This window comes from Equus quagga, chromosome 10 (genome assembly GCF_021613505.1).
Source record: "Equus quagga isolate Etosha38 chromosome 10, UCLA_HA_Equagga_1.0, whole genome shotgun sequence".
Taxonomy (NCBI): Eukaryota; Metazoa; Chordata; class Mammalia; order Perissodactyla; family Equidae; genus Equus; species Equus quagga.
In genome coordinates, this window is record NC_060276.1 from 30,648,621 (window position 1) to 30,674,350 (window position 25,730).

Consider the following 25,730-nt stretch of genomic DNA (forward strand, 5'->3'; position numbering starts at 1 on the left):
TACTCTTCTACTGGGTCAACCAACAGGAATACTGAGATTCTCAGAGTCAACAGCCTCTCTCGGGATATCTTAATTAATTTCCCACATTCGATAGCCATGCAGAAGCAAATATTGGTAAACCTCAGGACGGTGGAATACAAGCTGGAACGTTGGAACGTTTACTAGTTACCAGGGGTTCAAATAGTTAACTGGAAATCTACTGACACGCTTACAGAATGTAATGCCCCTAGAAGCAATCATTAAAGATATTTGGAGTGGATTCATTTGATTATACATGTTTATACCAAATGATTTAGTGTTTAAAAGAGGAGGGAATGCCAAGTCAGGTACAAAATCCAGACATTTATCAACTTACTCATTTAAGGAACTGATTACATGTTGCTAAAATATAGTTTATTGGGGAAGGAATAAAAGTACAATGGGGGGGAAGTTTCTTTTAAAAAAATAAGCTACAGTAAAAATAATACAGTTGAGATACAGTGTTTTGATTTCACTTAAGTGTGAAAAAACAGTTTTCTCTAGTGGTTTACAGAGCAATACTGCAAATGTCTCCAAGTTTGCATTAAAGTCAATGGGATTTGATGAGACTTTTTCCATTATGCAGAATACTCTTTCTTACCATTGTTGAATCTCTGTACTAATAATAACAGTTATCATGGAGCACCCTAAAATATACCAGGCACACTGTTAAGATCTGTGCTTTACAAATACTTGTGAAGATAGTCACACAAACTCTGAACTACTCTTTGTGGTCAGCTCTTGAAGGATATTTCTTCCCATCACCCCCCACCACCAACAACAACTAGATATTATTTTATTAGAAATGTGCCTAAATCTTCCCTGAATTGCCAGAGTCACCTATAGAAAATTGCATGCATTTTTCTATTTGTTGAAAAATCTGTACCTCAAACAGCACCAAAATATAATGGTAGAATACATGTAATATGGATTAAAATTAAAATGTATTTCTAAGTTCTCATCAGCCATCTATTTCAAATAATATTTTACAAAATACAGTATAACAGGAATTACCAATCTGTTGAAATTCACTAACAGCATTTGACCTACCCTCAAAGAAAACCCTCAAGATATCTAACACGAGTTCATCTTATATATATGCATATAACTCACTGAGATTGTTCACTTACAGGCCTACCTGTTTATCTACCTTCATGTCCCCAAAGTAAATTACCAGGATAAATTAAAGGAATACCTTAACCTCTTACTTCTTTACTCTTTGATCAAAAGGAAGAGGAAAATGAATTTAAAATGTCTAAGACATTAAGGCTTAAGATGACTCCTTGTATTCCTCACTCACCAAGAACTAAAAGCCAGCAGTAGTGTATGTGGTTCTTAAACTTTTTTGAGTCACAGATCCCTTTGATATTCTGATGAAAACTATGGACTCTCTCCTTAGAAAAATGCCTGTACAGATACACATAGAAAAATATTACATGGAAATTCAGTTTCATACATTCTCTGAAGCCCAGGTTAAGAACCTTGAGAATAGCTGAAAAGCTTCTTACATCTTTAGGCAATGTTCATCATCCTGGGCCATTTCAACCAATTGTCAATAATATATAATCAATGTATAAACGTATTGGTGATATAATATGTTTTCATTATATTTTTTAAGGAAACTGGGACATAGGATGTTCTAATTTGGCTACCTTATTCTTGACAAGTTTATCTCCTATAAGTATGTAAATAAGTTATCACCTGTAGGTAGTAACTTATTTAAATAAGACAGTTATTTTACTTGATCTGTTAACTGTATATCACAATCATAAAATCTTAGATTTGATTGAAGCCATTTCCTCAGTATTTTGTTCCATGTTCTATTTGAAATTAAACCTAGATTTCAGAGGGTATAATGAACTCCTCCTAATTTTGTGATACATAATAGAAATTAGATGGGTCATATCTTTCTTCCAAATACAACCTCAGGAAGACATTATATGGGGAAAGAAGTCGTACTCAAAGCTTCTGAATTCTGTTTCCTAGGTTTATCACTTACTGGCCAAAGGATCCTTACTAATTACTAGTCATAGAATCCTTATTTTTCTGTCTTATTTCATGATTTGTAAATTAAGAACATGACCACTAAGTGCACATAGAAAAAGTCATAAATGCATGAAGTTTTTAGACATATTTGGATCTAAAGTATTAAATTATAGTTGTATTATATGCACAGTCCATTTTCTCCATATATATGGCATTTCTAACTAAATGAAACCTTCAGTTTTAATGCTTTCTTTTAAATACACTGATTTATTTTCCCTAGCTTTATGAAAAAGATTGTGCACTAAGAAAATATAAGCAAATAGTATTTTAAAACTTGTATAATAGAAAACATAATTATTTTCTAAATAACCAGCTCAAAATAAAGTCTTAAATATATTAGAAAAATATGGTAATATTTACAAAAATGGAGTGTGAAATAGAGACAGCTATTTATGTGTTAGACAGATAATCTAAAAAGAGATATAATAATCACATTGCCAACATTAGTAAATTCACATTTTTATATTACATTCCTGCTTAAATGGGAAAAAAACTTACACTATTATGAACATAGTATATACATTTTTCTACTCAATTAACATACAAATAAATAAAGTTTTCCTCTATTCTAAAATGATCACATTATACAACCATATCTTTTTAAAAATTAGATCTCATTCGGGTTTACTACTGCCACTAACAGTAGGTATTTCATGGTCAGTCTCTGTTTTAGGATCTACCATGTCTTTATATCTCTCCCCACGATGTCGTTCTAGGTACGGGCCCCAGTTAGGAGCTGGTCTGCAGCAGCTTACAATGCGCTGAAAAGTGAAAGAGAAAAAAAGCTTGTCTTAGAACTTAAAGTGCTACAATCTGTAAACAATTAAGCATCAAACTATATTTTCATTTTAGAATGTTGTTTCCTTGCTAAAATGAAAATTTTGCTAAAAAATGAAATAAAAAACCATAAAAAAGTAAAAAGCGATTATCTAAATTCTTAATACACAGTCTACCAAAAAATGATACTCAAATTTAACTAATTATTAATAGAAATGTATTAACTACAAAACCAAAATAACTGAGTATGTAAATGATTTCAAAAGAAAGTACATGAGTCCAGTTGAACAACAGCATCATTCCATGTGCTTTCACTGAATTTTCAAACGTTTCTGTCCTGGCTTTGAAGGTTAGGGAAGGGTCTAAACCAGTGTATACCTGGGAGCTTTCAAGAAGCAAAGAAAGGGAGCTCCAGGGTTGAACCGTTGATCTAGAGCCATTCTTGAATGGGCTTGGGAATTTGTTTAAAATCTGTCTCCAGAGCCCACCTTGTCATTGTCCTAGTGAAGGGTCTTAATGAACTCTCTATCCGTAGGCCTCCACGGAAGATGGATTACTCAGGGTCTACACTGGGTTCAAGATAATTTACCAGGCTTTTGCAAGTCTAAATACACTATTAAGACATGTATTATAACTAGACAAAGTTGTAGAAGTGAAGATTACAGATAGAAGCAAAAGACATTTGCTTTGTGTCATCTTCAGGGACAACTCAGCACAAGTGTAGCTATCATAACTTTTATGTGCTAAGCACTCTAACAGGGCCTGAGAATACAGCAACAAGCAAGACAAGACTTCTCCTTAAAGGAGCTTATAGTCTAGCACAGGGAGACGCACAAATCTATATAGAATATAATACAATGTTATGCACATACTAACAGATGATTCTATCAGGTATAGCAGTTGCCTACAAGAAAGAGTGATTAATTTGGTCTTATGTTCATAATCTCATATTACCACCATATGAGTAAATTAATCTTCATCTTGATAAATACTTTATAAAGTATAAATAATATTAATTTAATGTGCTTACTTGAAAGATGTTTCCTTTAGCTTGAATTATTTTTACAGTAGCCATAATTGGAATCCAGATAATGCAGAAAATAATCATACACCAGCCTAGAGCAACTCCCCAGTCAGGGTATGGGATTTTGGCATAATCAGGTCTATGAAATTTCACCAGGGACCAGACCAAAATTGCCTGTGAAGGTAAGATAGGAAAAGAGAACGCTAAAGTTTAGGCTTTATTGCGCTAATGATTTCAATTGCACTAATTATTACCAAGTCGATTCCATTCCTTACAAATAACTTATCAAAAGCAATTAAAATGAAAATACATTCAGACAATTAACATAGTCAGGTAACTAGCCAGAAGGTAACAGCACTAAATGAACCAATCTAAATAACTTGTATTTGGCTTTGAATAGATTCTTCCAAAATTAGCACCTCCATATATTTATAAAAGATACAAATACTTTTCCAATATGTATTTCAATGAAATACTTTACCATAAAATATATCAGATTGAAAGTAAAATAATATCTGAAATGTTTTGTTATTGAACTTTTAACTTTCATTTATAATAGCGTGGTTTTATTCTATGCCGGAAGTCAGCCAGCGAATCAATTCATTCAATGAGAGTGTAAAGTACACTTTAGTGAACATGCTCGGCTCCTTGCCTAGCAATTGTTTTTATTATTTCCCACTGTATGGAGCACCCCTTGCCCCACACCCAAAACACTCGTGCATTCACACGCACTACTGATACATATTTGCCAAAGCACACTTCACTTCCAGCCTCTTATTGAGGAAAAAAACAAGCGCAATGCATGTTTGGGTAAAACAGTGAAATCTGAATCTTAAAGATGAAAACACTTTAAGGCCAAGTTTAAAAAAAAAATGTTTTTAAGAAGCTGACTAGACACATTACAGCATTAAAACTAATTATTTCAAAATCTGTAAAGCAAACAAAACAAACAAGAACCAAAAATCACCTAGTAGTTTCTCTAGATTTAGCTTTGTTGTACTAAAATCAATGAGAATATAGAATGTAAGAATCTTTATGAAAGATATTTAAGCTTAATTTTAGAATTACATAGATTAATTCCATTAATGAAATTTAATTATAGTAGTTTAAATGTATTTCACAATTACTATAATTTTACATATCTACAGAGAATGGATAAGGGATAGTGGAGTCTAATATACATGACTTTATACAAAATAGATGATAATGTGTATCATGTAATGTTTAATACCTTTGCATTTTAAAGTAAGTCCAGTTGTGCGACCTATGCATTTAATGAAAACTAGCTAGCTAAAAACTCTAGTTACATGTTATAAGTTGATAAGGGGCTTATTTTATTACAGAGACCTGTCAAATGAGGAAAACAATATTTAGTAACACTGTCAAAGTCATTTAGCAAGAGTATGGAGCATCCAAATATTTTAATTCAGCGCATCCACTCTCAAACTGCTCACCACTTGAAACTGAACTTTTACTGCTGAAAAATAAACCTAACAGCCTCTAAAAACCAACAAACATGATACCTCAAATGTGAAGCAAATTCTAGATCAAATTACTTAATGGCCTTCTCTAGGAAAACCTTGAAATCTTGGAGGCAATGAAAACCAAAAGGCATCCTCTGTGAAGCTTTGCCACCGCCCCACTCCCACCATCATCTCTAGTCAATAGGAATTCTCCATCCCATTAAGTGTTTATTTGGGGATTCAGCCATTTACTGTCCTGAACTGTATTTTAAAGATATCATGTCTGTATGTCACGCGTCTCCAGTAAGACATCTTTTGCTTTCCCTCAGCTCCAAATAGCACCAATTGCTGAATTTAACATTCACTAGTGCCTCTATTGACACAGGTGAGTTTCTTTTAGTAATTTCTATTACTAAGTACTTCCCATAAAGAGAAACAGTACGCTTAAAATCTGAGTGTTGTTTCTTAGCAATTAGTATATTTAGAATGAATTCTTTGAAGGAAGAGTCTGAGTCTTATGTACCTTTGTATTTTCTGTACCTAGCAGAGAGTTAACAACGTTGTAGATGGCCCAGCATATTTTCTAGGGAATAAGCAAATGAATGATTTATTTTTATTCTTTGATAATTTTTAACTCTAGATATCTTTTAAGTCTATAGGAGTCTTTATTTTCTCAAATGATACATGTTTAAACCTATGGCCTCAAAAATAACACTGCGAAAGCATTTTAATTTAGGCAACTAGGAGGCGCCAGTCATAAAGCAAAAGTTGAAAATCATTCATTTGTGATATTAGTCTGTTTATTGTCTCCAGTGTGACTTATTCTTCAAGTTCATCTTAGAAATGTTTAAATATATATATTATTGATACCAAGTTCATGGCAATGTTAATACTTACAATCAAAAGGATAGGTGTAATGACAAACCAGCAAGTTCTCCACCATAGCCAGAATATCCACCTTTTTGCTCCAATCATCATTTCTATATCGTCAATGAATCTGTTCCCACCTAAAAAAAACAGCAACAAAGAGTGCACTCAGCCCTTGCTCATATTTTCCTCCGTTAATCATTCTGGCCCCAAATTATCTTTCTATGTCTAATCATTTTCTTAGGCTACAGCAATGAGGCATATATCTTTAGCTACATTTTATTCATAATATAATTTTACCCAGTTACATTATACTTTACTATTTTAGTAACCATAATGAAAAGGAATCAAACTAAGTTATTTTAATAAAATGTGTAGATAATTCTATAGTCACTATTTACCATAAATCCAGACGATTCCTACTATTTCCAGTATAGCTGCAATCAAAATGCCCCATCCAGCACAGAAGTGGTCAATCAGATGAACCCAGTAAATTCCAGCCTGCCAAAAAAAATCAATTACTTCTAAGTAAATTTTTAATTGTTTTTATGATTGATAAAGGGTTCAAATCGAATCTGTTAATTTGATTTTAACATATGCTCCCTGGTTTCACCTCTGCGAAAATGTGAAAAGGAATGTTTTCAAATGTGAACACAAATGTGGCTTTAAATATCTCAGAAAGGATGCAGTTACCTTTCATTCTATTCTATGTCACTGGAAAAAGAATAAGCATTTAGAATGGCTGATTATCAAAATTGTATGCAGTGTTTGTGTGTTCTGTCATAACTGCCAAGAAACATATAGTGTATGTTTAAAATCTAGAACTTTGAGCCAGCCCCGCGGCCGAGTGGTTAAGTTCGAGCGCTCAGCTTCAGTGGCCCAGGGTTTCTCGGGTTCAAATCCTAAGCACGGACATGGCACCACTCATCAGGCCATGCTGAGGCGGCGTCCCACATGCCACAACTGGAAGGACCCACAGCTAAAAATGCACAGCTACGTACCGGTGGGCTTTGGGAGAAAAAGGAAAAAATAAATAATTTTTTAAAACATCTCTAACTTTATTGTAACTGCTGAAATTGTCCATTATTTGTCCTCCTTCCCCTCTGCAAAATATACTTACTATCAAAATTGTGCTATAATGAGAAAGCAATTTGGGCTGAAACTCAGAAAACCTTGATCCAATTCAGACTTGGACTTGTCACTAAACAGCTTCTTAAACTTTGGTTTCCTTATTTAAATTCTAAAGTACGTTTCAACTAATATTTTGTATATGAAAAAATACTATATTATACCTGAGTCACACAGACGAGACCAAGAAGAAACAAAACCAAGCAGCAACCCAGAGTTATGGGAACCCTCATCTTCTTCATCACTTTGGGAAATAAATCTTGAATCGTTGTTGTAATCGTCTCTTCAGAAGGGGAAAAAGATGACATATGTCAATTTACTTGCCAATCAGTTTAATTACAGAATTCATTCAACTTCTATTAATCAAATTTACAAATATAAGTTGAGGATATACTCTGGGCCCTATTCCTTGCTTTTAAAAATCCATAGGGTCCTTTCTCTTGGCAGTCACATCTTGTCAGTTCTGATAAAAGTCAAATGTTTCTTTATTTGTTGTTTTTAGTCTGTTTTGTAAAGTTTTTCATTGTTAGCAACTATAAGGTAACAGATTCCCTGAGGGCTGAAGTAGTTTGAAAGAGGGTCATAAGAAGGGAAGAATTCTAGTGGAACTTTTAAATAAGGTGAATATTTGAATAAATGGCATAGAGATAGAAAGACCTCCTAGGTTTAAGAAATAAATGTGTTCATGAAACAGGGTAATGGCTAAAAGCAGAAGGATGTGTAAGTCAAAGGATTAAGAAACATGTTTGGAACTTTTGAGAGCTTTGAAAGTCAGCTAGAGGAGGCTGGACTTTACCCTGTAAACACTAAACAATTAAAATGTTTTATGTAAGAGAGAGAGATGATGCAAACTGTTCCAGAGTTTCTAGGTGTGTACCCTAGGGGAAATCCCTATGTGTACTTAGAGCCATGCACAAGAATAGTCATTGCAGTAGTATGTGTAATAAAAAAAATTGGAAATAATCCAAATGCCCATCATTATAGCAACAGATTGTGAATTAACTAGATCTATATGCCCATGTGTCAACATAGATTCATAATACATGTAAAAAAACAACTGTCAGAATGATATGTATGCCATGAAACTTCACATTTATGTGAAATTTTAAAAAGTTATATTTATGGATACGTATAAAACGTATACAAACATGGACTGAATAACATACATAATCCATGGTGACGGTTGCTTCTAGGAAGGAAGAAATGTGAATTGTATCAGGGAGAGAACCATAGGGGACTTCAACTGTTCATCCGTAACAGTTTATTTTTCTAAAAAGTATCTAAGGCAAATATGATGAAATTTTAATATTTGTTCCTTTTGGGTGTCTGGTACATGAGAACTTTGTATTTTTCCATATTTAAAACTTAAAAATTTTCAGAAAGACCATGCTGAGAGTAAAAGCTAGAGGGGGCAACAAGAGTAAGAAAAGGATGCTTTTAAATAGAGGAAATATGAGTGAAATGTAAGAGGGGCGTACTAACACTGTAAGTGTTACTTACCGATGGAAGCAAACTGAGAGTCGAGACCCAAAGTCAAAAGCATGAAGAAAAATAAGATGGACCAAAATGGCCCACCTGGGAGTTGGGCTAGAGCTTCTGGATAAGCAATGAATGCCAAATCAAAACCTACGAAAAATGTATGGTATTTTAATTTAAATTAATTGCCAAGAAAATTCACATATTTGGACATTTTCAAAATAAGATACTAGAAAAATCGCATTTTAATTTGGGAACTTAATCCATGATATAGAATCTTTAGCAACTATTTCACTTTCACTTTAAAAAATATTTAACTTAGTTCTTCTACGATGTGAATATGTGACATGAATTAAGCTAGTGAGATAAATTTTGTGAATGGTACATTTTTCACATAAGAAATCTTAACTATTTCAATGATTTTGTTTAACTGGTTTCATTTTTTTTTTTAATTAATGAGGAATAACAACTGTCTTAAACTCCAGAAACCTAAATTAGGTCACCTTATCTTAGCCTAGAAATTCTAAAAGAATTACGCTATCAAGAAAGATACGTTCATAGAACTAACTTTTTAGTATTCAACTCTCTCTCCAAATGTTTACCCAGAATCACTATATGTAATGCCATTTTAATTAGTATATAGATACCTACAAAATTGTATGTAATGAAACTGCAAATGGAATCTTATTTTCTATTTGATATATGTTACCTTTAGAGATACATTTTTAAAAAAATTTCAACTGTATTATGTGATACTTAGTTTTATATATTTTAAGTTTCTCCAACCTCCCAGATGACTAACCTAAGATTCAGGAGAATTAGCTTCTAGCCTAGGCTCCGTCACTTCCTAATTATTTGATCTTCTGCGAGACATAACACTTCAGTGCATCCATCTACTCCTCTGTAAATGAGAAGCCGGACACTAGATGATCTCCGAGGTCCCTTCTAGTCCTAACATTCTATTCTCATTCATCAGTCTGTCCATCAAATGATACTAACCATAAATAAAAATTTAATGAGGAATTCCTACTTGAAAGGGGCCTAGAATTCTTTTCCTAAGACTCTTTAGTCAGATAATTAAGCATCCCGAGCTAATGTCTTTAAAGTTAGGAAGTTCTTTAATAAGATTCCTTTAAAACTAGACACAGCTGTACATTCAAATGTGTCACAAAAGTCATTGGAGTCAATTAAAGTCACACAAATGTGACTAAGTGATTTGAGTTTCTATTTATATGATATTGATTTTTTTGATTGATTCAGTATTGATATGATACTGAATTTTAAAAATTCAGACCTAATACTGTGATTGTATATAGAAGAATTTATATATATGTATATAGTCTCTCATATGTTGATATATATATGAATATTCACATGTATATATATGTGTTTGTGTGTTTTGTTGTTGTTGTTAGTGTCGTCTAGTCAATTCTGACTCCTGGTGACCCTGTGGACAGCAAAACAGACCCTGCCTGATCTTTTTGCACTATCCTCTCCCCTTCTGGCCCTATATCAGACACTGCTCCACTGCTGTTCTTAGGGTTTTCATGGCCAATTTTTGGGGAAGCGGGTGGCCAGGTCCTTCTTCCTAGTCTGTCGTATTCTGGCAGCTCTGCTGAAACCTGTCCACCATGGGTGACCCTGCTGGTATTTGAAATACCACTGGCATAGCTTTCAGCATGCCAGCAACACGCAGCCACCACAGTATGACAACCAACAGATGACTAGTGTGGTTCCCTGACCAGAAAAAGAACTCGGGCCAAGATGGTGAGAGCGCCGAATCTTAACTACTAGACCACAGGGCTGGCTATATACGTGTGTGTGCATATGTGTGTGTGTGTGTCATACACAAATTAAATTAAGATAATGCACGTAAAGTACTTAGCATGATGCCTGATACTTGTCATTGTGCAGTAAGTAGTTCATATTAAGGACTAAACAAAATTCAGAAAAAAAATATTTTTAAACAATTGTTCCCTAATATAGTCTTGTTTTCTCAGATCATCTATGAATTATTACATCATTAAAACAACCAAATTATATAAGATGAAATGAAAAAGAAAATGCAATACCCTAAATCTTGAGTGCTTTAAGTAAATTGCTATAAAATATATTAGTGTTTCTTAAATGAGCTACATTGAATTAATCAAAGTTAATAATATATAGCATTACATACCTGATTTTACAACTTGAGAGACTTCTTTTCCAGATATATGAGCCATGTGTCCCAATATAGAAAAAATAGCGAATCCAGCAAACACACTGGTGAGGCAGTTTGTCAAACAAACTACAATGGCATCTGAGAAGCAGTTGTTGTTGAACTTATTATAAGATGATAGAGCAACTAAGCCACCCCAAGCCACGGAAAGGGAGTAAAATATCTGAGTGGCAGCATCTTTCCAAACCTATGAGAGAAAATAATTTAATGTTTAAAAACATTCACTCTTAATTTTTCATTTGTATAAAATATTTCACATACACACATGAGTAAATAATATAAATAACAATGAAATAAACACCCAGGTACTCACTACTCAGCTTAAGAAATAAAATGTTGCCAGTCTTTTAAAGCCTTCATGTGCCCCTTCCTGATCATATCACCTTCCAACCTCCAGTGCTAACTATCATACTGACTTTTGTATTTATCATTTCCTGTTTTTCTTTATATTTTTACTCCATAGATATGTAAACCTAAACAATATGGCATTTAGCTTTGCATGTTTTTTAGTTTATAGAAAGGTTTTCTTTTCTTTCTTTCTTCTTTTTTTTTTTTTTTTTTGATGAGGAAGATTGGCCCTGGGCTAACATCTATCACCAGTCTTCCTCTTTTTGCTTGAGAAAGATTGTCACTGAGCTAACATCTGTGCCAATCTTCATCTATTTTTAGTATGTGGGACACCACCACAGCATGGCTTGATGAACGATGTGTAGGTCCACGCCCAGGATCTGAACCTGCAAACACTGGGCTGCCAAGACGAAGGGCATGAACTTCACCACCACACCACTGGGCTGGCCCCTAGAAAACTTTTCTTAGTACATTTAAACTTATACAACTCACCTTTTTCATTCAGTATTGTATGAGATTTATCTGTTATCAATTTGAACTGTATGAAATTTCAATTTTGCAAGTCAAAAATGAAAGGATTTAGGCAAATTCATATGGTTCAATAATATATGTGTAGTTTTGAACATTTTTTTCACTGCTGTATTGCTCACTGTGTATACCACAGTTTATCCTGTATCTTATTGATGGGCATTTAGATTGTCTAGTATTTTGCTATTAGAAACATTGTAGCTGTGGGGATTCTTGTGCATGTCCTCTCGTACCGAGTTGTGGAACTGTGATGTGAAAGAGTAATGCATCTGCTCTTTTACTAAATACTGCCTTGTTATTCTCCAAAGTGGTTATACCACTTTGCACTCCCACCAGCTGCGTAGGAGAGTCCCCGTTCCTCCACGTCCTTGCCAACATTGGTCAGAAGGTTTAATGTGGTCCAATCTAGTGGCTGTGAAATGAGAGTTTTGATTAGTCTAATTATAAGGTTTAGCATGTTTGTGTGTTTTTATATTCCATATTTTCTTTTCTGTGTAATTCCTGTTCGTGTCTTTTGCCAATTTTTTGTTTGGGTTATTTGTCTTATTTGATCTCTAGGCATTCGTTATGTAATTTGGATTCTAACCCTTTGTCTATTATATATGTTACAGTTTTCTCCTGATTTGTGACTTATTTTTTTCACCTCTTAATATTGTGTCTTTTGATGAACCAAAGATTTTGTTGTTGTTTTAATGTAGCTGAAGGTGTCCATCTTTGCTTTTATGTATTGTCCTTGATTTCTCTGACTTAAAAAAAAAATCCTTTAGCCCAGGGTCGTAAAAGATAATATCCTGTTATTTTTTTCTAAAAGATTTAAAGTTTTTCTTATATTGTTAAGATTTCAATTCACCTAAAATTGATATTGAGCATATTAAATTGGAAATCCCAATTCATTTTTTTCTAAATGGAATATCAGTTGGATATCAATTATATCGATTGGGTGGTCCGTCGTTTCCCCATTGATCTGCATTGCCACCTCTGCCACATATCAAGTTCCATATGTTCACGAATCTATTTCTGAGATTACTATGCTGTTCCACTGGTCTATATGTCTATACCTATGCTAACACCACATTATTTTAATTACTATAGCATTATAATATTCTTTCATATCTGATAGGATAAATCTTTCTCACTTTCTCAGAATCACCTTGTTTTTTCACCTTTTTCTCTTTCACATAAATTTGTTTTTTTAAAGATTGGCACCTGAGCTAACAACAGTTGCCAATCTTCTTCTTTTTTTGTTTTAAAGATTGGCACCTGAGCTAACAACTGTTGCCAATCTTCTTTTTTTTTCTGCTTTTTCTCCCCAAATCCCCCCAGTACATAGTTGTGTATTTTAGTTGTGGGTCCTTCTAGTTGAGGCATGTGGGACGCCGGCTCAACGTGGCCTGATGAGCGGTGCCACGTCCGCACCCAGGATCCGAACCAGCAAAACCCTGGGCCAAGATGCACAAACTGGTTGTGTGAACTTAACTAAATATGAATCTGTCTGGCTCTCAGTTCCATCACTATAAAATGAGAGAGTTAGTAAAATAATCACTGAAGACCCCTCTGTCTATAAATTTGTATGGTTCTCTACTCTTCTAGAGATATCAATAGAGTTCAGATATTCAAAGAAAAGGAAAGGAAAAAATATATACTTACGATCCTATGCTTAGAATATGGATTGAGAGAAATAAAAATATCTAAGAAAAAAATCTCATTGCCAGCAAACCCAAAGAAGGAGTGGAAGTGATGTTTGTGCTGGGGTGGGGAGGTGGGAAGATTAAGATTAAATTATATGTTTCATAAGGAGCGTTAGATGTAGCTCTGATGTTTTAAAGATAATAGAGACACCAAAACACAGACCAATATAAAATAGTCATATAAAGTTTTCAGGATCGTTTCAAGGAACTATAAAGCCCAGGTGATCTGAGGCTTGTAAAAGCCACTTAAAGAATATCAAAGCAGCTTTTCAAAGTTATGAGGTTTGAGGAAAATGGAGAGTCCACTTCTTAGAAAAATTATTGCATCTACAATAATATAACAGCAATAATTGAAATAATTGTGTGCTCACATTTATAAAACAGTTTACCATTTCAAAAGTGCATTAACATATTTTATCTTGTTTAATAACCTAACAGAGAGAAGATGATGAATCCCAACTTCCATTCTATTTGTTTCTTATTCATCATCGAAAATGGTCTTCTAGTTGGGAAGAGATTAACAAACAAGGTTAAAAGATCTGAGGCCCTAAATAAATGAAGAAATAAACTGATAGCTTGTGGACACATCAAAGTTTGTTAATCTCCCAGACTAAAATAATAAAAGTTCATAGTTCTAAAATAATTTAGGGCTGTTGCCGTTAATTATTGGATGAAAATTATTTGGGCACAAGAATGGCAACCAAAGGCCAGAGATTGGCATCTCAATTTTCAAAAAGGTAAAGGGTGTATTTCCACTACTAATAACTATTAAATTTGACTTGCTTACCAGAAAAGTTCTATAACAAATAGTTAATATAATTACAAATATACCAATTACATATTATAATTATATTATTAGTTATAATATAATTATATTAATTATTATAATCTTATAATTAACATGATTATAAATATTTAGAAAATAGCAATGCTGGAAATTAGCATGAGTTCCACAAAGAATAACATAGCAAACTAAAACTAACATCCATTTTGGATAGCACTGCTAGTATCGTAGATAATATTAACATAGTGTTTCTTGATTTCAACATAAGATTGTGGGGTTTTAGCTGACCAGGAGCTTCATGTGTGCCAAGAATGTGATGTCACTACTAAAAAAGTGAAAGCATCCTTAGGCTGTATCAATAGAAGCATCGTATATAGAGTACGTTTACTGTTACTGCTCTCTGCGGTCAAAATTGTAAAAGATTTTATGTACCCTGAGACAGACAGCCATTATCTGGAGATGGACTAAAGTTAAAAGAGGGTTACCCAATTCATATTCATGGCATTTGTTTATGTTTCTGGTACAAGTAACAGTTTTATTTATGGAGTACTTTATCCATTTCAAATTTGGGTTTTAAATTCGTACTCCATTAGGCAAAAGTTGATCTTACTTTTGGGATATTAACTTTTGAAGACAATTAGAATATATATTAGACCATTAAACTTTCAACTGTAATCTTTAAATCTGCTATGAGTTTATCCAATAAGTCACATAGTCCTAGTCATCAATTTGCAGGTATTCATGCATGAAATATGCTTTTTCACATTAATAAGCCCCAAATCATTTTGGTCAAATAGAATCAGTTATGTGAATAAAATGACTTTGAAAATACAATTGCTAAAAATGATTATCTCACTTCCAACAAGAGTGCATTAGTGTCACACTAAATAGCTAAATCAGACATCCTAGTGGACAGAACTACACTAATACATTTAGCTGCATATTCTTTTTCAAGGTACTACATTATGACACTCTTAAATGCAACCAAAAATCGTCTGTACTTGCTTTTGAGGTTTCTCTCCTCAGATAACTTGAAATCTAAATTAAGTCTTACCTCAGCTTCCCTAAGTTTTGTAAAATTTGACTGTGCTCCCATGTAGTATGAAATGCCTTTTGATGCACCCTCCAGAGTTGCGCCTCGTATTAACAGGATGAGTAGAACAACATAGGGGAAAATAGCTGTAAAATATACCACCTACCAAGAAAAACAACCGAAAGTTAATGTATTTTTTTTAAATCATACTATATGATTGTATACAAAGTTATTAGCCAGTTGAGATTAGTAAAATAAAGTACTATAGATTTCATAAGGTTATTAATAAGTCTGACGATACCAATACCAAAGTTGCCATCATTTCCTCTTTCTGTTCTCACCCCTCTCAAATGATCCATTTTCACAACACACCGCTGTATGAAGCGACATTGCCCAGGTCTTCGTGTTGTAAATACACCATACGTCCGCAGTGCTAACTTGGAATCTAGATGAAGTGCTTTCCTAAATGTATCCTTATAAATATCTGAGGGGACTGAAGAGCACCTGTTGGTAAATTACTGCATTGAAGTGGAAAGTGAAATGATTTTAAACCCTGCAATGGTAAGTATATACTCAGTCCCCAAAGAGAAGGAAAATAATCTCCTGGTAGATGTCAAATCCCAGGAAAGTTGGTTAAAGTGGATACCGGACACTTGCTATTATTACCCTTCAAGCAACCGTTAAGGGAGTTTGATAGCACACATACACGTGAACTGCTTGTGTCCTAGATAACCCGTGGTTCCAGATGAGTAGGCTGCCTTTGAGGCTGGCTTTTCATTAATGTGGATGATTTCTTTGATCCGTAGATGTCCTAAGTTTGATAATATGCCCAAGGAGACGATTTAAACAAGTCATCCAGAGACCAATAAAAATTAATTGCCTGGGCAAATGGCCTTTAATGGATCCTTTCAATATTAACGTCAAAAAGGAACCAAGGGTTTCCAAAATGTGCAAGTGAAACAGTATTTTGGAAAGTTTCTACTCCCTTTGTGACGTTCACAGTATTTTTGTGATCTAACAGCGTGTCTCATTACAATTTAACATTAACTGAGTGTGCTAGATATCGTACCAGGAATACGAAGACAGTATCCACAACTATTCCTGTCCTCCATCTTTGAGAAATGTCAGTCTAGTAGTTACAAACACATAAACATTCACTTTTCTGAGTACTGTTCAGCTGCTCCCAGAAAAAATTTCATGTTTTTCTCTGAAATTTCCATGATGCTCTCTGAATGTTTAAAAAATAAAACAATGAAGTGGGAAAATATGTTTTTCAGAAGAGGACTCTTAGCTGAGAGAGAGGGCTCTGAGTCAATTTTGGCAAGCTTTAAGGGAACGATTGCATAGTTTATTTTTTTCTCTCTCTCCAACTGAGGGAATCCTGACACTATTACCCTATATAACAAAGATCCAGACTTTCCAAACCAAACATTGCAATATGTAGTTCCATTTGAGACGCTTATTTATAGAGTAAGATAAAAAAAATTAAAAATATATCCTCCAGTTTTAAAATGCTGTATCACCTAGAAGGGTCCAAGTTTTGAGTAATTGTACAACTCTGGAACTAGTTTTTGCTTGTTTTGTTCTATTTTTAACAATAGAGTGATCTTATGTGATCTTAGAGTGGTTCTTAGAGCTAGGCTGCCAACTTAGAAAGGTTTTCACACATTTGAATCTTCCCATTATAGAAAAAGTATGCATTTGATAAACGCTTGACATTGAACTACAATGAAGTTAGAAAACAGCTACATCACTATCTAACGTGTTTTTCAAATTACCTTGCCAGAAGACTTGATTCCTTTGAATAGCGCTGCTCCAACTATGAGCCAAGCCAGAAGAAGACAAAGTGCTAAATACCACACAATTACCCCAGTTTCATCCATTCCACTTGACCGTTGGAGTGCCACTTTACTGAAAACACATAAGACCTTTGATGAACACAGAGTCACTTAATACATTGAATTTTGTAATATCTTTCATCCCGGGGGAAGCTACATGAGTATTTTATCTTATTAAAACATGAACGTCATGTGAGCCTTTTATTGATACTACTGATAGTTCAGTGAAAAGCCAGGCTCTGAAGTTTAGGGTTAACTGCAGCCAATTCAAAATTCCAAACCCTACAATAAAAGATGTACTGATTCCTTTAGCTATGACCTTTCCCTAATATTTCAAAGCTTTTTTATGTAAAGAAATTAACCTTACATCAGATTATTTCATTTTACTCATTACAGTATTTTTTCTCAAGTTACAACGATGGAGAAAACATTTAAAATTGTATTAAATATTTTCTTATTTATCATACTCGTAGTTACCATCAAACTTAAGTGGTCCCATTATTTATACCTTTTTCAAAGGCTTTCTGTAAAATTTCATGATATTCACTAAAGACCTGCATAGATCTAGGATTTTAGTTCTTAGCTTGATGTTTGGGAACATTTCAAGATCCGAATTTTAAAAGGGTCACCCAGAACATGAATATGTAAATGAGGAAGAACTCATTACAGCAAAAGACAAGGAAGTTAGGTAAGGGTAAAGGATAGGTATACAGTAAGGAGAGTAAAGAGAGATCACTTAAAATTACTAAAAGTAAATATAATCCAAATTATCTACTTTTAACATATAATGACAATTATAAGTAAAATGAATAAGGAATTGCAGTGTTAAATAGCAATTTTGTCCCAAATATTGCTCATCACCCAACTGTTTATCATTAGAACTTGCTCATTATAGTCTAAATCTTGAATATTTTTCTTCAAAGCAATACCTCAATGTATAGTTAATAAGCACTAAATAAATCATTACTGAGAGTGTTGTGCCCATTTAATAACTAATTTATAAACAACAATTGGTTGACTATGAGTAATTTTGCAGGTTACCTGCTACTATTCACACAGGATCGGTAAACATTTGAGTCAAAAGAAATATAATTTGCTCTGATTCCCCTTTTTTTCTACTTATGCGAGTTAAGAAAAGAGTTGATCAATATTATATTGTTGTTTATAAAAACTTCTTAATAACATCTGCTCAAGAAGTAGACCCTCTAGAGTACTTACTTCCAATATTGTTCACTAGGAAGCTGCCCTGGCTGATAAACTTCACTTCCATTGACGCAGGTAAAATTGTTGGTGTCTACCCAGGTTTTGTTCATTTGGATGATGTCTCCTAGTTTTATACTTACGTTACAGTGAGTTACTAAAAATTATAAAAAAGAACACACACAAACATGTAGTTATTTTTAGAGGAGTATTTTCCTGGAAAAAAGCTTTAGTGGTAAAATACTTAAAGTACTGTCTAAATTGTCACTTGGTGAAGGTGAAGCAGAAATCGTACAAATAGAATAAGCAAGCCATGGACATTCAGCATCTTAAATCTTCTCTACTACTAAGCTGGAGGAGAATATGAAAATCTCTGCCCTTTGAAACTGTGATTATATTTATAGGAACAACAGCTATAGAGTAGCAATCATTTCAGTTGGGGTTTAGCGCTCTGAAGAACTTTTAGTATGTGGACTGATTTAACCTATATAGATAAATGGCACCTTTGTATTCCTAAGAAGCATTAAATCTTTATCACTTTATCCTGTGATCTACATAGGCAATCCCAGTGGTAATAGTCTCCAATACTGATGCTACGTTATCCCAAAGATTAGCAACATGTGGCACAAACAACACCCGCTGTCTCCTGAAACACACTACTGCTATCATGCATAGTGCTTTTCTCTCTATATCACTTTCCTATTTTCTTCATTCCCTCCTGCCATGACTTAGACCTGCAAGAAGTACTCCTAGTTCTGGTTTAGCCTTACTGGCTGCCCTCAGAAATTAATTGCATTCATCAATTTTCAGGTTATACATGCTTTATTTTGCTTTCTTCAATAACCTATGGCTCACTTAAAGTGCACCTAAATTTGTTAGAAAATGATTTAACGCTTTAAGCTTATTAGAAAATATAAAAGGATGATGTAGAGTTAATAATATTTTTTAAATAAATAAATGAATTTTACCTATAGGCGATCTGCTACAGTTTGCATCCGCCCAATAGGAGCAATTTTTCCACGGTAGTTCACTTTGGAAAGAAGCAAACATGTAGTAAAGACTATAGGCAATTATGACATTGTAATAGATTGTCACAAAAATGGATATCAGGACCATTGTAATTCCCACACCTGGAAAAGAGAACAATTGACATAAAAAACAAGTGAAATTTCTTTTGCTAATTCATAAAAAAGCTACATCTCAATTTCCACAAAATCTATTTTAAAATGAGAAGGCCATTTCCAACAACTTTTTCCTTTTTCTGGGGGGGAGGAGGCGGGACTGCTGTCTGAGTAGCTTTCTTCTCAAATTTAAAATTATTTTGAAGATTGGCTTTCTGAGACAGTTGTTTAGTTAGAAAAAGGTACTAAGATCAAGAACAGAAGACCTATATTCATCCATGAAATTCACGTAAGGGAAAACCCATGTCCGTTACTCTTTCTTATTGTCTGTAAATTCTTGTCAGAGTGGGTACTATTCTTAAAACAGAAAAAAACTATTCAAAGCTCATATCCTATTGACTCACTGACCAATACTCACATCTTCATCTGTAAACCAACATTTTGACAAGTAGAAGATAAAGCCTCTGAATTAATGTCCTGAAAGTATAGTGCACAACATTTCTACAAGTACATGTAAAGAAAATTCAATAATTCAGTAACAATCTGAATTTAAACTTCCTAAGTTTAAGCTAGTAGTTTCAAAGTGAAGTTTAGCGTACTAAATATGACTCCTATGCTTAAGACTAGCTTTTGACGTAGCTTCCTTAATATTCCAGCACAATAGTCTATTCACTTCACTATAAATTTATTTTTGATGTTGCATTGAGGCTTTTGCAAATAGTTTTCAGCAGCTAACACATACCAAAATGATATTTAATCTTCAGACAGAAAGCCTGTTTGATGTTTAATAACAATCAAGGCATTTTTTAAAACTTTACCGGTGTCCTATTCTATTAGGAGCATCCAAGAAAAAATAATGACCTGCCCTTCAACCTTTCTGAATGAGGCATGGTAAAAGATATGCAAAAGCAAGAGGACAAAGACTGCATATGAAGTAGAAAAAAGCCAGGGCCGTGAAGTTAATGCACAACAGGACTATGTGCCAAGAGAATTTAAAAGATGAAAACAGGAGAACAATGACAGCCTTACAACTCTCTTTAATATCTTTCCTAAACCCTTCCATATCTGCAGCCCAAGATAAACAGAAATAAAAATTAACATTTGATGTTTAAATTCTACAGTGGCAAATATTCAGAAAAACAATATATGCTTCTTTGCCTTTAACATATCCAAATTTTAAACATTTTTCTTCCACGTAGTGAGGACAGCTATATGCATGAATAGAAGAATTCACACAATAAGGAAAACATTTTAATACCAACCTTGAAACAATGGAAGAATCCTCCAAATTGAAACTGGACCTAAGCTAGCAAATTGTCCCAGTGAACACTCTAGGAAGAACAAGGGTAAACCAGCCAATGCTAGCATAATCGCATAAGGTATCAAGAAGGCACCTAGAAAATGAAAAAAAGGATCAAAGCACTATTATATCCCAAAATCTTGACGGCACTTTGACAACCAGCATAACGTTTTGAAAGCGTTCTAATATAGTATAGTGGTGTCAGAGAGTACTGGGTTCAGGCCCCAAATTTACTACTTTCTGTGGGAAAGTGGTTGATTCTCTAAACCTTGGATTCCTCATCTATGAAAAGGGGATGCTAGTACTACCTAACGAGGTTATTGTGATTATTAAGAACAATAGCCTATAAAAAGCAATGCAGAGTTGAATGGTCACGGGCTTTGGAGCCAGGTAGACCTAGCTTTATATTCTGACTCCACCATTTACTAGTTATGTGACCTGCAACAATTTACCCAATTTCTGAACCTTGGGCTCCTCATAAGTGGGGAGAACAATCCCAGCTCCTCAGTTTGTGGTACATTTTCAATTATAGAGCCTATGTAAAGACACTTGGCAAAATGGCAGGCACATAGTATGCTCAAAGTTAATTTCCCTCCTTTCTCCTTTAAAATTGAATGGTCTACTTTTAAGACTTAGGTTGAAAATACTAAATGTGGTTTAGAATGAAAGTTATTGCAGTTAAGTTTATTATTCTCCAAATAGTCATAAGGATCTTCACTCAATAAGAAATCTATTGTTTTTGTTAAAAGTATCTGAACTTTTGAGATACATCCAGAGTTAACTTTCAATGTCATAGGAACTAATTCTCCTACATTTGGATTATCCAGGCCCCTTTTTGTTGTTTTTTTCTTAACTTTTATTATTTTACGTTTTTTCTGCCCAGTTTTGGGGCATAATATTGCTCATTAGAACCTTCACCAGATTGCAGGTAGAAGAAGGGACAGAATACTGAATTTATTGATCAAGTATTCTAGAAGTCTTAGCAAAGTTTAATAAGAAAATGTGGGGATCGGTGGATAAAAATGGGCATATTACATTTTTTCCTCATGTATTTTTCACATTATGGTACTGGAACATCATATCTTGGAATTACATTTTTTACAACCCTCAAAATATTTTCTACTAAAAATAGTGAGACAACAAAGTACTTGTTGTGTACAAGTCACTAGTCACTGGAACCTAAGGACAAATATGTTTTTATAGATGTTGCAATGTACATACCATAATTACTATGACTAATAGAAGTTTAAGGTCTACCAGTGATAAATATGAAGAAAAAGTAATACAAAATATCCCTACTTAAGTACAACAATAAGCAAAGTTTTACTAGCCCAGTGTGAATAGATTTTCTGAAAAAAATTATTTTCCTCATTGTTATATAGGGCTTTTCACCCCTTATATAATTTCATTATTAATAACAGCCATAATTGGTAAGTTGTTAATACAATACGGTGGTCCCAAATTGTTGCTATGTCTACACAGGACCTCAATGTGACACTTCTCTTTCATAAACTGTTAAAAAGAGTCTGTAGATAAAAACGGTTCCAGATTTTAGCAATAATTTTTCAAATCTGACCGTATTTTAAAATCTGATCTAACATCTGACAAATTTGAATTTCATGTTCCTCTTCTACCCTTGAGCAAAAGAAAAAGAAGCAATTGAGAGAGCCTAGATCATCCATTACAAATGATGTGATCTTTAAAAACTGAGAGCTGATATAACATATAAATTTTTTGAGGAAATGGTGAAAAAGACAGTATACAATAAATAATACTATTTTGTTTCAGTTATATTTAAAAATTCTCTGTTAAACCGAGTTTAATGTAGTTCCTGGAAACCTATGGCAACTACTGGGCCTGTGAATAACATCAAGTCACATGGAATTTCTTGTTCTAGACCTGAACACAAGAGGCTGGAGGGGAGCCTGAATGCTCCTCTTCACTACACTGGACCTGAGGACATAGACACCAAACAGATTGTGATTCTTGACTCATTTTCCAGCTCAAACTTTTACCAAACCTGTGACTAAACGATGTAGGCTTTAGATAGGGAAATTCACACCACCGACACTTAAAGTATTTGATAAACAGAGCTCCTTTCTTAAGTCTCTGAAGGCCGGGATGAATGTTGTAATGCAACCAATTAACAAGGAATATAAGACTGAAATATCACCACATAAAATCCTATTGTATCAAGAAAAATAATTACAGTGGCACAGTTTCACTGGCACCCAATTATGAAATGTAAGGGCATGTCATCTCCACACTTCTAATGGAATCTGTAATTTCAAGTAAATAAAATATGGTGTAAGTGAAAAGTTGTTTCGACATTACTAGAGAATTGTGCAATGCATTTTGTTTCCCTTTGTGTGTCATCTCAGAGTTATTTTTTTTCTCCTTGCTCTATTCGAGTCTCCCTTAACGATCTATGAGGTATAAACAGTATTATTTTGCAGAAATTAAACACTAAGCCTTGAACTAAACTCGGTTGCATTTTAGAAGGATCTAGATGTTGACATGGTCAATCCAATTTGGAATACGTGTAACTGAATATTGCAGCTCAAAATCCTAAACGTTTAATTACTCTTTAATCAAGTCCTTCCGCACTTAAATTTCAAAAATGTACTGCCTTATTCTATTTAGGCAAACAATTTATTTGAGCTTCTTATTAGGACTAGAATCTCCTGCCTTTTGCTTAGCTTCAGCTATCAAGTAAGCAAAATACAACTTGAGTCTGAACAGATTTTCATAGGAACACGTATAAATTAAGAGTACATCGTAGTGGAAGATTACATGGGCTCTCAAATCAGAAGCTCAGAAGTGTTAAATATACAACTTTTATGAAGTTTATATCTGAGCATTTTGTGAAGCCAGCTTCCTAACTTGAGCTAGCAACTTATAATCTACTAATAAATGCAGTAAGCTTATTTCCCATCGTCCCACTAACCCAAACTATCATATACCTTTCCTCAGTTCTTAAAATATTCTCGGAGTCCATACAGCACCCCACTTAAAACTGGAGGGGAAAAAAGCATGTATGTGGGGAAATACCTCCTCCATTGGTGTAGGTCAAATATGGGAATCTCCACACGTTTCCCAGGCCCACTGCGTATCCAACCATAGACAGAAGATAATCTGATTTTTTGGACCAGTTACCACGGTCCTGATTCTCATCATTTTCACCAACATGGAAATTCTCAGATGAAGCCGTCACTTTCTGGAGAAGGAAAAAATATTGACAGCTTGTCTCTCTACTATTAAAAGTTCCACAGAAGCATAATTTCACAAATCCATAGAGTGACAGTGAGAGAGACAGAGAGAGAGAGAATGAACCCTGAAAACTGTAGCCAAGGGGAGCATTTTCCAAGGCTGGGAAGATTTCTGCTAATGGCTGCTTTTACTTTGCAACATTTACTCCTTGAATTGAAGAAAGCTCTGTGAGTGGATGTTTTTACTACTTCAGTAGATTATCCAAATTTTGGTGGAAAGGTTACATGCCGCACCCAGCGTGAAGGCCAAATGAAAGTGGACAAATAAGTCTTAAATATGAATTAGGTAAAATCAACACTCTCGAGATAGTAGGAGATCCTTGAGAAGAGAATCAAATATAGCTTCTTCTAAAAAAAAGGTAGAATTCATAGGCTCCTTTTCCTATAGGCTTGGCTGTTTGCATTTAAGGGATGGTTATCTTCTCTCCCTATTTTGGAGAGTAAAATCAGTGCTTTTCTAAAAGCCACAGGGTAATATTCAGAGACAAATTCTCCTGTCCCACCAGGTGGAGCAGCTCTCCCTCCGATTCAGAGGGGAGGGTTCTCTCCCAACCTGTTAGCTGCTCTGCAGCTGGGCTACAGAGGGGTTCCTCAGGTCAGATAAGGACAGTGCATTTTTGCATTTCCCTCCAGCATACGGACGGTCTGGAAGGGGACGGAAAACAAAATTTTGTGGCCACACTCAAGACAGAGGATGAGGTGACCCTAAGTCTTCTAGCTCCCGAGTAAGAGCTGTTCTACTTTTTCTCTACTCTAAAGGGACATCTCAGGCACACTTGAAGGCAGCTCAACAGAAATGTGAAGAACAAAGAACAGCCGCAGAAAAGAAAAATTGACACTTGTCTCCCCTTAAGTTTTCCCTCCCCAGTCCCTCCACACCACCCACAGCTCCCAGACTCCTACCTCCTTCCTTCTCCAATTGAAGAAGCTCGGGCACTTCAACTTGTCCATGGTTCACTCACTCACTCTGCTTGCTCCGCCTTGTCTCGCAGTCTGGCTGAGCTTGACTGGTGGCAGGTGCACTCTCCCCGTTGCTACCTGCCAGAGTGAGCCACCTTGCCCGGGGTGGGACCATTTATGGAGGGAAGCTCTCCCCTCCCCCTGACAGGCGCCCTGTCGTGTCAATTACCGGAAGAGACCAAAGTGAGGCTCTGGTTTTTCCCCAGGTAAGCTGGCATGTAGCAATCACCTGCCCCGGGAAAGGGCTGGGCTGTGAGAGAGCGGAGCAGCCTGAGCCGAGAATGACTGACAGCCTTTGACTCAGAGCCATGCAGGTGCCTTCGCAATCTCGCCTCCTTTCCTGGGTTCCCTGCTTCCTCCTAACCTCCTCTCTGAGTCTGGTCTCTGTCCTGGGGCCAAGTGCTGATCTCCACTGGTGCTGGAGAGGGGAAGGGCACGGTCTGTGGGGCCCATTCTGTTCCCCAAGATTCTCCTGAACAGATCGTGCCGTCCTGGGCCCTGGGATTTCCAGAAGTTTTGACCCTCACTAGAAAGCACTTGATCCCCTGGGGCAAACGCTGCTGCCAGAGGGAAAGCTCCAGAATTGGGCACCTTGAAAAGCAGCCAGCTGAGATAAGATTACTCAACTGGCTCTGCCTGAAAAG

At 35.0% G+C, this 25,730-nt stretch overlaps 1 protein-coding gene across 1 annotated transcript; it reads right to left on the reverse strand.

The window, feature by feature from the left end:
• Positions 1-378: 378 nt before the first annotated feature.
• SLC6A14 (solute carrier family 6 member 14) lies at positions 379-25,221 on the reverse strand. Its single transcript, XM_046673620.1, has 14 exons — positions 25,030-25,221; positions 23,909-24,074; positions 20,820-20,951; positions 19,405-19,566; positions 18,455-18,593; positions 17,177-17,309; positions 15,420-15,560; positions 10,976-11,204; positions 8,824-8,949; positions 7,488-7,606; positions 6,597-6,696; positions 6,226-6,335; positions 3,872-4,039; positions 379-2,825 (listed from the first exon to the last, which is right to left on the reverse strand). The coding sequence occupies exons 1-14, from the start codon at positions 25,075-25,077 to the stop codon at positions 2,679-2,681; spliced, it is 1,920 nt and encodes a 639-aa protein (XP_046529576.1). The 5' UTR covers positions 25,078-25,221; the 3' UTR covers positions 379-2,678.
• Positions 25,222-25,730: the final 509 nt, after the last annotated feature.

Bases quoted from the DNA above. Each gene is read 5' to 3' on its own strand.
- SLC6A14 (XM_046673620.1), bottom strand. From the start codon at position 25,077: ATGGACAAGTTGAAGTGCCCGAGCTTCTTCAATTGGAGAAGGAAGGAG. The intron at 24,075-25,029 runs GTAGGAGTCTGG...TTCCTTCTCCAG, and splicing joins TCAATTGGAGAAGGAAGGAG to AAAGTGACGGCTTCATCTGA. The intron at 18,594-19,404 runs GTAAAATTCATT...TATAATTTTTAG, and splicing joins CTGTAGCAGATCGCCTATAG to TAACTCACTGTAACGTAAGT.